At 43.4% G+C, this 13,471-nt stretch overlaps 1 protein-coding gene across 4 annotated transcripts in view; it reads right to left on the reverse strand.

Moving 5' to 3' along the window:
• The window catches only part of LOC124151630 (putative mediator of RNA polymerase II transcription subunit 26), a 65,343-nt gene that overhangs the window by 27,373 nt on the left and 24,499 nt on the right, over positions 1-13,471 (reverse strand). For all 4 annotated transcript variants that reach the window (XM_048380869.1, XM_046524195.2, XM_046524194.2 and 1 more), the window contains exons 2-3: positions 1,264-1,419; positions 502-642 (exon numbers count right to left, since the gene is read on the reverse strand). In XM_048380869.1, the coding sequence (XP_048236826.1) occupies positions 502-642; positions 1,264-1,407 (285 nt within the window). In that variant the 5' untranslated portion in view covers positions 1,408-1,419. The remainder of the gene's footprint in view (positions 1-501; positions 643-1,263; positions 1,420-13,471) is intronic.

Below are 13,471 nucleotides of genomic sequence, written 5' to 3' on the forward strand. Positions count from 1 at the left end.
CCCTGAAAACGAATTCAAGGATTTAAATATAACACGTCAACACTCAAGAATCACCAGGCTTGATTATCCGACGAAACAAGTTCCAAATCAAAATAGAGGTGAAAATTATATGAATGGATCACTGAAAATCAGTGATGACACCAGGTGTTCGCGAAACAAATGTGTGCTGTAGGGTTCTTGAAATGCAGAAATTCAAATTTTCGTATCCCAGACCGCCATCCCATACTCAATATCACCATTTTATCCATTAAAAAAACCCGTCAATGCAAGAGAGTAACCCGTCTTAATTATCCGTAAAAACAGATTCCATTTGGAGTAAAATAGCTGTAAAAATTATATGAATAGATCGCTGAAAATCAGTCATGACACCAGGTGTCATACTAGGTTCTTTGAGGTTAAGATGACATTTTTGTTCATTACGAGGAGTACAAACACAAAACACCGAAATTTACGCGGAACACATTTTGGTTTTGGTTTTTTTGCAGGGTTGCACAGGCTGACCTGTTGTTGTTGTTGTTCTTGCTGCTGCTGCTGCTGCTGTTGTTGTTGTTGTTGTTGTTGTTGTTGTTGTTGTTGTTGGAATGCTGCTTGTTGTTGCTGCTGTTCAAGACGACGGCGCTCTTCCTCTTGCTGTGCAGCCAACTGTATTGTTAAAAATATCATTACATTACTAACACATGTTTACATAAAAGACATCCTCGATTATCCAAGGATTTAAATTCCCATTAAGGGGCGGTGGGATAGCCTAGTGGTTAAAGCGTTCGCACGTAACACCGAAGAACAAGGTTCGATTCCCCACATGGGTACAATGTGTGAAGTCCATTTTTGGTTCTCCTTCGCTGTGATATTGCTCAGATATTGCAAAAAAGCGGTGTAAAACAATACTCACTCACTCATCTCCATTCTGGTGTGATAAATACCCTGAACACATTCACGACCAAACTTTAGTCTCGGAAGTGACGTCACTATCTCAATCTCTTTTATCACTAACTTAGCACACAATTTCTCTCGCTCATGAGTGTCATTTGATTGGACGGCTATTCTTGACGTCACGTAATTTAAATCGGGCTCAAAACGTAGCTATAGTATCGAGCGGACCGAGAGTGGTTAGTGTATGTCGCCTGCCCTTGCCCTGCTGGTCGAAGTAATGAGTTCAATGGCATGGCAATTCTGGGAGTAAAAATAAGGCCACCGGAGAAGCCGTGATTGCCTTATGGTATTTTAAGAGCATCGGAATGTGTGTACATTGTAGTTACAACTTACAATTTTAGGGTCGTGTGTCTGCGTCTGTTGTTGTTGCTGCTGTTGCTGCTGTGGTGGGACGTTGGCGACGGGTCTGTGGGGTTGCTTCGGATACCCTTGGGTCGGAGGGGCGTGGCTGGCTGGCGATGATGTGCTGCACCCCATAGTAAATCAGTTCTGGAACACACAAACCACCGGTTAAGTTACGTAGAAGTGGCCTAAGGCGCCCGTAATCGTGCAGAACTCATTTAGCGTATCCCCGTGGCGTAGATCGATGCTCATGATTTCAATCACTGGATTGTCTGGTTCAGACTAGATTATTTACAGACAGGCGTCATATAGCTGCAATATTGCTGACCTCGGAGTTGAACAACAAACAAAAACGAAAAATAAGCTGCAAATGGCATGTTCAACTGACCCAGATATTTCTTCTTGTTTTTGAAATACCTACGTGTATTGTCAAGCAGATAAAATACAAAAATTAAAAAGACGCCCACGCACACGCACACGCACACGCACACGCCCACGCCCACGCACACGCACACGCACACGCACACACACACACTGATTTATTTGACACCCATCCACTCAACCACTGTATGCAGAAATTCAAATATTCGTCTCCCATACCGCCAATCCCATACTCCATATTACCATTTTATCAATTCCAAATACAAACAACGTAAATGTAAGAGAATAACCAGTTTTGAGTATCCGCCAAACAGATTCCATTTGGCGGAGGAGCGGTCGGGTAGCCTAGTGGTAAAAGCGTTCGCTCGTCACGCCGAAGACCCGGGTTCGAATCCCGACATGAGTACAATGTGTGAAGCCAATTTGTGGTGTCCCCCGCCGTGATATTGCTGGAATATTGCTAAAAGCGGCGTAAAACCATACTCACTCACCCCCATTTGGCGGAACGGGCGAAATAGGTATGAAAATTATATGAATAGACCACAGAAAGTCACCAGGAGGACATTAACGCATATATGTAAGATTTTAGGCACATAGCCCCGCATATTATCGTGTCTAATGTGACTACCAGAATTGCAGGCACACAGCTCCGAATATACTCCTGCCCGTGATGCTTGCGCGGTGATAGCATTAACTCTTCCCAGGATGCCATCCCGAAGTGTAGATTGACGCGTTAATTCTTCGTTTACATAGTCTGATATACAGCCCCTGCCTGACACGTACATCGGAACTCTAGCTTAAGAATTGATTGGAAACAGACACGGGACAAGATACCCTCACCTTTGACCCCAGTCGGCAGGAAATGCTGACAGTGCAGTTTTGTCAGATTTTATTATTCGTGTCTAGTATGTTTGAACTGTATCTCGATCCCAGGCACTGTAATCAGAGAGGGGGCAGCTTTGATATGGACCTCTATGGTTGTAACAGACAGCGGAGAACCGAGGGCCGTCATTAGATCTGGCGCGCTGGGAACACTCGTACACTATATTGTATTACTGAAATCAATATTTCGGTTTGATATTGCACTCCCTGGTGTACGGCATGGTCGTTGGGATCTTTTCCATAACAATTTTTATATAATGGCATAAAATGTCGTCGTTATCATCATCGTCATCATCTTTATTATCGTTTTAACCAACATCATCGTCGTCGTCATCATCAGCGTCGTCAACAACATCATAAGCATCATCATCGTCATTTCAGGTTTTTATTATCATTATAATCATCATCATTACAAAACACCATCGTCACAGTCAGATAAACCCGACGAACCAGTGATTGATATTATGAGTCACGATCCACGTCGCCGGTGTACGATCACACACAATCTTCAAATCACGGAGCCCGAGTTCATCTAGGCTCCACAAGCAGTGGAATACTAGGGTATATCATAACTTCCGTCTCCACGGCTGTGGGCGGTGAATATGAAACATTAACACAAGCGACTGTATGCCATTATAGGATATACTAAAAACTATCTTCTCTCTGTATAAGATATATCAGAGTGACGATAGAGGATGATGTCTCCACGTTTGATGACAGACATTCAAAGCCAATTTCAATCAACAAATCTCTTGTCAAGCACTTAAGTGAGTGAGTGAGTGAGTATGGTTTTACGCCGCTTTTAGCAATATTCTAGCAATATCATGGCGCGGGACACCAGAAATGGGCTTCATACATTGTACCCATGTCGGGAATGGAACCCGGGTCTTCGGGTTGACGAGCGAACGCTTTAAGCACTAGGCTACACGACCGCTCCTCAAGCACTTAAGAGGCCACAGGCGACTAACGGGATCGGGTGGTCAGGCTCGCTGACTTGGTTGATGCATGTCATCTCATCGCGTGGATCGATGCTCATGATGCCAATCGCTTGATTGTCTGGTACAGACTCCATTATTTACAGATCGCCGTCATATAGCTGGAATATTGCTGAGTGCGGCGTAAAACAACAACCAACCACAGTGCAGTACATACAAGTAAAGAGTGGTTTTCATCCTCTCTATCTTGGCTGTTACACATTTTACATAATCGTTCTGAATTTGGAGCCAATTTAATAACTTTATTCGAAAAATTTCAGTTCAGTTGTGTGTACCGATGCTCTGTGATTATAGTTACCCAGGCATCTCACACTCGATACAAAGTGTCCAGATATAAACAGTGTATGTTGGAAGGCAAGCACTTCCACTTTACTCCCTCCCAGAGTCAAGGACAGGCCATGGCAGTGCGTGAGTACACTGGGTATAGTAGGCAAACACGAATCATTCAAAGCCGTCTCACGGGAGAAGGACTACACCCATGACTACATTGAACAATGGACCGTACGGCCTCATCCGAGTTAACACACCAACAAGACTTCAGGTGATGAATTTGTCATCCTCATCGTCTCTGAAGGCAAAATGGGGGACTGTCTGGAGGAATTGCGATTGTGTCGCGTTGGGGTCTGTGGAGTGTCTGATGTAATTCAGAGAGCATTTGATGGGGGAAGTGAGATTGTGGCTGGTATCAGCGGGTTATTTTACCGCTTTCACAAAAGAGCTCACTGTCTTAGCACAATTTGTGTCGTAAGTAAGATAGCGTCGCGAAAGGTTTACGGCAGTTTCAAGAATAGCTCTTATAGCAATCGTATTTTTGTTGTACATGGCTCAGATTTGTCTTATCTTAGACAGCTTCGTGAATAGGCCGTCAGGTTTTTAACATAGACAGTCGTAGCGCTAAGGCAAGCGTAACTCAAAGACTTTAACATAGACTTACGACAGTCGTAGCGCTAAGGCGAGCGTAACGCGAAGACTTTAACATAGACTTACGACAGTCGTAACGCTAAGGCGAGCGTAACTCCAAGGATTTAACATAGACTTACGTCAGTCGTGGCGCTAAGGCGAGCGTAACTCGAACACTTTACACTGTCGCAAGTCTATGTCAACGTATTGGAGAAACGATCACCTTAGTGCTACGACTGTCGTAAGTCTAAGTTAACGTATTGGAGTAACGATCGCCTTAGCGCTACGACTGTCGTAAGTCTATGTTAACGTATTGGAGTAACGATCGCCTTAGCGCTACGACTGTCGCAAGTCTATGTTAACGTATTGGAGTAACGATCGCCTTAGCGCTACGACTGTCGTAAGTCTATGTTAACGTATTGGAGTAACGATCGCCTTAGCGCTACGACTGTCGTAAGTCTATGTTAACGTATTGGAGTAACGATCGCCTTAGCGCTACGACTGTCGTAAGTCTATGTTAACGTATTGGAGTAACGATCGCCTTAGCGCTACGACTGTCGCAAGTCTGTGTTAACGTATTGGAGTAACGATCGCCTTAGGGCTAGACTGTCGTAAGTCTATGTTAAAGCATGGGAGTTATGATCATCTTAGCGCTAGACTGTCGTAAGTCTATGTTAACGTATTGGAGTAACGATCGCCTTAGCGCTAGACTGTGGGAAGTGTGTGTTAAAGCATGGGAGTTATGATCATCTTAACGCTAGACTGTCGTAAGTCTATGTTAAAGCATGGGAGTTATGATCATCTTAGCGCTAGACTGTCGTAAGTCTATGTTAACGTATTGGAGTAACGATCGCCTTAGCGCTAGACTGTCGGAAGTGTATGTTAAAGCATGGGAGTTATGATCATCTTAGCGCTAGACTGTCGTAAGTCTATGTTAACGTATTGGAGTAACGATCGACTTAGCGCTAGACTGTCGGAAGTGTATGTTAAAGCATGGGAGTTATGATCATCTTAGCGCTAGACTGTCGTAAGTCTATGTTAACGTATTGGAGTAACGATCGCCTTAGGGCTACGATGGGACGGGGCCCTTGTGTTAGGTTTAGAAGGTATTTGTTGGAGATTCTCACAGTGTCTCAGGTACGACTTGTGACTGGCTAAACTTGGCGACGTATACATTTGGCCGAGTGTTTGTTAGCGACAGCAGAACCTGTGCTGGCTTGGCGCTGCTCGATAATACCACACAGACACCATGATCAGGGTAATGTTGTAATGACCGACGTGAGAGATTTATGGCACATTCGATATTTAGTTTAATGTCCCATAGATAGGATTACTAATAGTAAGCGACGTGATTTTATTATCAATCATTAATCAGTGTCGGGTTGGGGAGTCGAATGTCGTCCATTGTATTAAGAGCGATTGGATATTCCCTAGGCTGCATCCATTACTCAAATCCACGTTGAATGTGAATCCACGGTTATAGGTATGTGAAATTCACAAAATAATCAACGAGACGGTGAATAAACATATACATACATACATACATACATACATACATACATACATACATACATACATACATACATACATACATACATAATACATACATACATACATACATACATATATTCACCGTTTCGTTTATTATTTTGTGGTGTGTGAGGTGAAATTCGGTTTAACGTCGCGTCCGGACTGATGCCGATTTATAGTGCTAGCACACTGAGATATCATGCCGCAGTTTAACATGGATACCCCACTCAGACAAAGCATACAGACTCCGAGCCGACCAGTCCTTGTTTTAGCCCTTTAATGCCGAGCGCCAGACAGGGTAACAACAAGTACCATCTTTTAACGTCTTTTGGTATGACGCGGCCGGGGATCAAACCCCGGACCTTCCGCTCTCCGGGCGGACGCTCTACCACTTATTTTTTTCAGAATGTCCTTTTATATATATATATATATATATATATATGTACAAAAATGAGGTAAATGTTCACTCGGTGTATATATATAAGCGAGTTACGATATATATATATATATATATATATATATATATATATATATATATATATATATTCTGCTTACTCCCGTTTCCCTAATAACAATGATCTCAGTCTTACAGTTACATATGTCGTCTGTCTAAAGAATTCAGGTTTCAAATAAAATAATCTGAATTCAGACAGTTCCTTGCCTTGAGAAGTGATTGGTATTTATGCAGCGTCTGCTGATTTGATGTTCGATACTGGTATTTAAAGATAACAATATGATATGAAATATACAATTTCTGATGTAGCTAACGATATGTGCACGTGTACAAACTAAAGTTTGAAGTCAATGAGTGAGTAAGTGAGTTGGGTTTAACGCCACTTTTAACAGTATTCCAGTTATATCACAGCGTGGCAGCTTAATGTGGGAGGAAAGCCCGAAGTGATGCAGGTCTCAGACGTTTACCACTTGGTGAAACCCGCGGGGGCGGGTTTGGCACTGACAAACCTAGAAACATAATCCTGGAGAACCGGGATTCGAACCCATAATCATAGGTGTCTGGCGTGCCCAAGGGACGCAACTCTGCACAGCGAATCACGGCGTCTGGACGACTGGGCCACCCGTGCCCCCCGTGCCACCCATGCCCCCTGTAGTCAACTATAAAGATCTTCAGCACCTTATATTGCATATTTGTTTTAAATGTCTCGCCTAATGATGTTGTTGCTTGCTGTTTAACGTCGCACTCAGCGATATTCCAGCTATATGACGGCGGTCTGTAAATAATCGAGTCTGGACCAGACAATCCAGTGATTGACATCATGAGCATCGATCCACGCAATTGGGATATGATGACATGCATCAACCAAGTCATGCAGCCTGACCACCCGATCCCGTTAGTCGCCTCTTACGACAAGCAAAGTCGCCTTTTTTACGGCAAGCATGGGGTGCTGAAGACCAATTATACCCCGGATCTTCACGGGTCTCTCGCCTAAAAAACACGTTCATCATGGCAATATCGCATTCAGTTCCACACTGTCAGCAATGTTGTGTATTAAAATACGTGTTATTTTTAAAGGAGATATAAATATGTAGTGGTCTGGTCAGGTAAATAATTTTAACTATTGTTTCCTGAATACAATATTATTAAAACCACATTAGCTGACCTCTTGTTGAAATGTGTGGCCCGGTCAACGTCGTTGGTTGGTTGGTTGGTTTGTTATTTAACGCCGCACTCAGCAATATTCCAGCTATATGACGGCGGTCTCGAACTCGTCTCGATTTCCCACCGAAACAGATTCCATTGAGCGTAAAATCCAAAATGTGAAAATTATGTGAATGGATGACTGAGTGTTTTGAGCGTGGATTGAGTTGGGCGTCCCACACTGACGTTTAATCGAAACTCGGCATTTATTCGAGGAAATAGGGTAAAAAGACATAAATAACTAATTAAAATTACTGACAATAGTGAAACAAGCAAAGAAGATGGAGGTTAAGTTACAGCAACATAAATCGTCTGTCAATATGTCAAATGTGACGAATACTGTTAAGCTGTACAGCAATATGTCAAATGTGAAAAATACTGTCAAACGTTAAAATCAGTCAGTGGAGGATAATTTGCTTTTCTTGTCAAATTTCTTTTTCTCATCGATTTTCTCATCACAACATAATTTAATATTTTTTTGAGTGGCGCAGCCTCGTGTAGATCGTCATTTTTTTCACGTCAGGCGTTTGATTGACATTTAGGAGTTTGAAATTGTTTGTAACGACGTATCATGTTGCTCCCTGCCTCATCATACCAAGCTCTCTCTCTCTCTCTCTCTCTCTCTCTAGCTCTCTCTCTCTCTCTAGCTCTCTCTCTCTCTCTCTCTAGCTCTCTCTCTCTCTCTAGCTCTCTCTCTCTCTCTCTCTAGCTCTCTCTCTCTCTCTAGCTCTCTCTCTCCCTCTCTCTCTAGCTCTCTCTCTCTCTCTCTAGCTCTCTCTCTCTCTCTCTAGCTCTCTCTCTCTCCCTCTCTCTCTCTCTCTAGCTCTCTCTCTCTCTCTCTCTAGCTCTCTCTCTAGCTCTGTCTCATACACTGGAGAGACACCGGGTGTTCAACACTGAGTAAGTTCGTAGTATCCGTGCAAGACTATATATATATAGTCTTACTCAGTGTTGAACACCCGGTGTTCTATATATATATATCTCTATGTATATCTGTATATATATAAAAAGCACAGTAAAGTTCTAACTCTCAGGCACAATATAGTAATAATTAAATAAGTGGAGTAAGATTGAACACAGTTTTAATAGGCTAGCGCTTTCAACTCGTACCACGTACGAGTCTCATCAGGCCATAACTAAATAACGGACATGTACACTGGGGAGACACCGGGACATGACGGGGGTAAATACAGAAGACACAGTGGACTTTATTCCATAAGCCTATCAAGTTGTCCCCTGGACATAACTGGTTCCACTGTTGATTCGCGCAATGTTTAGCGCGTTTTTAGGTAGACAATATCCCACTCAACCTGGAACAGGATCTACGCCAACTCCCAGCTATGCATAAGTAATGCCAACGCACATTCCCCTAAACTAACTGCAGGTCACGTCCATATGACGATACGACAATGCACATTCAGGGCGCGCGGCATGAGAAACATCCAAGGTCAGCATTAATGAAATAATCACTTTCATTTGGTTGACACTGAATACAATGTGGCGAGACATAAAACCGCATACTTCTCGTAAAGAGTCTGTGGAGATGGGACATCATTGCTTTAAAGTGCAACTCGGCTGTTAAGGGTGATATCGATCCGGCCATCTTATAGCAATACGGCGGTATTATAACATGTTTTTCTCAAAGCCTGTGAGTGTTCCTTGCATAACAAGTATGGAGAGCAATGGTCCGGCCATGCAGACGGGGACACACGGCAGATCTGGAGAAGGCCGGTCATTAATTACTGTAAATCTTGAAATTAACACGAGCGTGAATTAAATGCGAAAAATGCGAGGATTCTCCTGTAAACCTGACAGAGGACATTTTCTTTAGATATACATGCACTGATGCTTGAGAGGAGGGGGTGTCGCATTCATATTGAGTCGCATTATTTGACTAGGGCCAGCGGTCGCATTCTTTTGGAGACGCATTAATTTCACGATTTACAGTATTACAGGGGTTGGGGGTGACAGTGGGGTCGGGTGTATATGATGGGTTAAGAGATATTTTTTTATGTACGAATGAACTGAAAATATTTCCCCTCCCCTAATGCATGTCTTATTTTTGGATCTTATTATTCTTATCCTACCCGAAAAGACAAATCCAAAAAACTCTGTTGTATTATAAAATGTGCATTTTTCATAACCTTTCCCAAATATATTTTTTTCTATGACCCTCCCTTAGTGATTGCCATATGTTTGGTGACCCTCCCCTGATTCCCTCTGACCTACTCCGATAATATATTACGGGTCACTAGGAGTGAGTGAGTGAGTTGTGTTTAACGCCGCTTTTAACAGTATTCCAGTTATATCACGGCGTGTCAGCTTAATGTGGGAGGAAAGCCCGAAGTGATGCAGGTCTCAGAGGTTTACCACTTCGGTAAAACCCACGAGCACGGGTATGGTGCTGACAAACCTGGAAACATAATTGGGGCGAACCGGGATTCGAACCCATAATCATAGGTTTCTGGCGTGCCCAAGGGACGCAACTCTGCACAGCGAATCGCGGCGCCTTAGACGACTGGGCCAAAAGACGTTGAAAGATGGTACTTGTTGTTACCCTGTCTGGCGCTCGGCATTAAGGGGCTAAAACAAGGACTGGTCGGCTCGGAGTCTCTATGCTTTGTCTGAGTGGGGTATTCATGTTAAATTGCGGCATGGTATCTCAGTGTGTTAGCACTATAAATCGGCATCAGTCCGGACTTGTACAAGCAGCCACACACACACACATACACGTGCATGCACGTGGCTATATAAGTGCAATAATCTTGGACGCGACGTTAAACCCCATTTCACCTCACCTTATTCCAGTTATATCACGGATAACGGTAAATAATCGAGTCAAAACAGACAGACCCCGGACCGAAAGCGTGAAGTCAGTGAGTGAGTAATGTATGACTGTGGTTTAATACCGCTTTGAACAGCATTCGAGTTACATCACAGGTGATTGTGATTCTGATGACAAATCTATATCAGGGATTCGAACCCACGATCATAGGTTTCTGGCTTGCCCAAGTCCCGTAAAGATTCCGGGCTAGATTTGGTCTTCCGCAACCCATGCTTGTCGTAAGAGGCGACTAACGGGGTGGGGTGGTCAGGCTCATTGACTTGGTTGATGCATGTCATCGTATCCCAGTTGCGTGATCGATGCTCATGATGTCAATCACTGGATTGTCTGGTCCAGCCTAGTGGTTAAAGCGTTCGCTCGTCACGCTGAAGACGCGGGTTCGAACTCCCACATGTGTGAAGCCCATGTCGGGTGTCCCCCGCCGTGATATTACTGGAATATTCCTAAAAGCGGCGTAAAACCATACTCACTAATCCTTTTCATATGATAATCGGCGTGTGTAGCAATGAAAATCGAATTAGGATCACACACGAAAAAGGCAAAACCTCATCGAGTTTCATACTTGTGTAAGAGTACCTGTATATTGATCGACTAATACATCAGGGCCCAGTTAAAAGACGTCGCTACTATGCCGCTGTAATGTCTCATCGACCCAGATCAGCATCGTTATGCAAGGGAACATAAAGGCTTAGTCTGCTTCCGTGTTGAAATACCGATAAACGTCACAATGAGGCGCTGGCAAAATGTCCGTATTCTATTATGATACACATATGCAGACCGCCTCCGTGGTCTAGTAGTAGAGCGTCCGCCCGAAGAGCGGAAGGTCCGGGGTTCGATCCACGGCCGCGTCATACCAAAAGACGTTAAAAGATGGTACTTGTTGTTACCCTGTCTGGCGCTCGGTATTCAGGGGCTAAAATAAGGACAGGTAGGCTCGGAGTCAGTATACTGTGCCTGAGTTGGGTATTCATGTTAAACTGCGGCACGGTATTTCAGTGGGCTAGCACTATGAAACCGGCATTATATTAGTCCGGACTAGTACAAGCACACACACACACACACGCACACATGCATGCATGCACAAGCAACTTAGGTACACCACTTTAAAAAAGACCCATTTCACCTCACCTCACGTCTTACATAAAACAATCTTATGTCATGTCTTGCTGATAAAATAATCCACCTGAAACAACTTTACAGTTTTCCCCACAATATTAAATGATCGGCCCAAAAAACCAGACACACGCTGCTGTTGAACCACACATCAGTTCGCAGTCGCCCCTTATATCAACGCCGGTAACTGAACACACCGGGGGAACATTCTCTATTGAGAAATTAGCGCAGGCGTATTAAGCCGGGTTATTGGAGGTAAAGTAACACGTCTGGTGCACTGTCGTTACAACGTCTGGTTCGGTGTGAAGGCTAGAGCAATAAAAGGATATGTCACTTTAATCAATACGAAGCTAATGCATGACTGTCCATACAGCTGACGGCCTGAGGAAACTATACCACTTAAAAATAAAATTGCAAAATTTAAAAATACAAGTTAAAAAAATCAATGCAAAACAAATCGTCCAAACACAACAATGCTCTTTGCAGAAAGTGGTGCACGTCCACGACACCGTTTAGTAGAATATGCGAAAAAGTGACAAACATACCGCTTGAGCAGCCGAAACTACACGTGCAATAAGGGTATATTAATTACACTTACACTGATGAAACGCCACAGAAATACCACAACTGACACCCGAACAACGCGAGCGGGGTCTGGGTATGGTACAGATGGGAGCCACCCATGCCTACATTACTGGAGCTTTAGTTGTTCCTGTGTTGTTGTAACTAACCTGATTGATGCCATGTTACAGACAGACCGGGCAGACATCAGACATGTCAAGAAAGGCAGACCCAGGGTAACTACGCCCAATGAAGACCGGTACTTGCGTACTTTGTATCTCCGGAATCGATTCATGACAGTGACGTCTTCAACGACGAATGCCTTAGGGCATATGTTTATTCAACAGACAGTGGCCAGGCGACACAAGCCTCAAGGCGAAAGGAATTATGGCTTACAGACCTTACACAAGACAGTTTTCGACAGCGTAATATCGTCGTCTGAGACTGAGATAGGCCCGGGCTGTACTCTGACAGCTACGTGACTGCAAAGTCATTGAGTCTGATCACCTAAACCTGTTAGTCGCCTCCTACAAGCATGCATTGCTGAAGATTCTGACTCGGATCTTCGCGGAGAGATTCTCATAGGAGGAACCGATCATTCTCCAGAACGTTCGACAGTTAAGCTTCATGCATAATATTTAAAATAGTGGTTCAGCATTAACGGATAGAAATTTCGAAAATCGAACGACCATCGTCATATTACCCTGCTGAGTCCAAGGATTGGGCACCTGCAATAGAATGTAAATTCTTAATACGTTTCGTCGCTTTTCATCCAAATTGATTCGTTGTTGCGTAACTAGATTTTGATTGCCTCGTAGTGCTTAACCTAGATACAATAGGTCCGGTTCACATGTACTCGGAGAAGAATATATAAATAGTATTGAACTCAATTTCTGTCCTCCGTAAAAACCTTTATAATCTAAAGAATAGACAGAGCCTCTTCTGTTAATAAGCTTTCTGCACATGACTGGTTCTCCAAGCATGTCACGTCACTCAACATTGACGGCAATACATACAAGACGTGTTATAAATAAAGTATAATTATTGATTCAAGGTAGGTTCAAGCACAAGCACACATACAGCTATATTTAAAAGGGGCACAGAGCCCGATGAATGCAAATAATCTATTCGGGAAGTAAGTAGCGTATGTAAGCCAATATTTGGTCAAATAATTGTTAGTTTTGTTGAAATGGCGTCACCGAAGGATTCATTTATATGATATTCGTTTCTTCTAAATCTGGACATGTAGAATATAAATGGAAAGCGCGTGTTGATATCAGTGGCCGTCCGTGGGAAAGGGGAGAGGTGAGGTGTTAATACAAACAATTGTTCCAG

Source organism: Haliotis rufescens, unplaced genomic scaffold, assembly GCF_023055435.1.
Source record: "Haliotis rufescens isolate VD_foot unplaced genomic scaffold, xgHalRufe1.0.p SCAF_33, whole genome shotgun sequence".
Classification (NCBI taxonomy): Eukaryota; Metazoa; Mollusca; class Gastropoda; order Lepetellida; family Haliotidae; genus Haliotis; species Haliotis rufescens.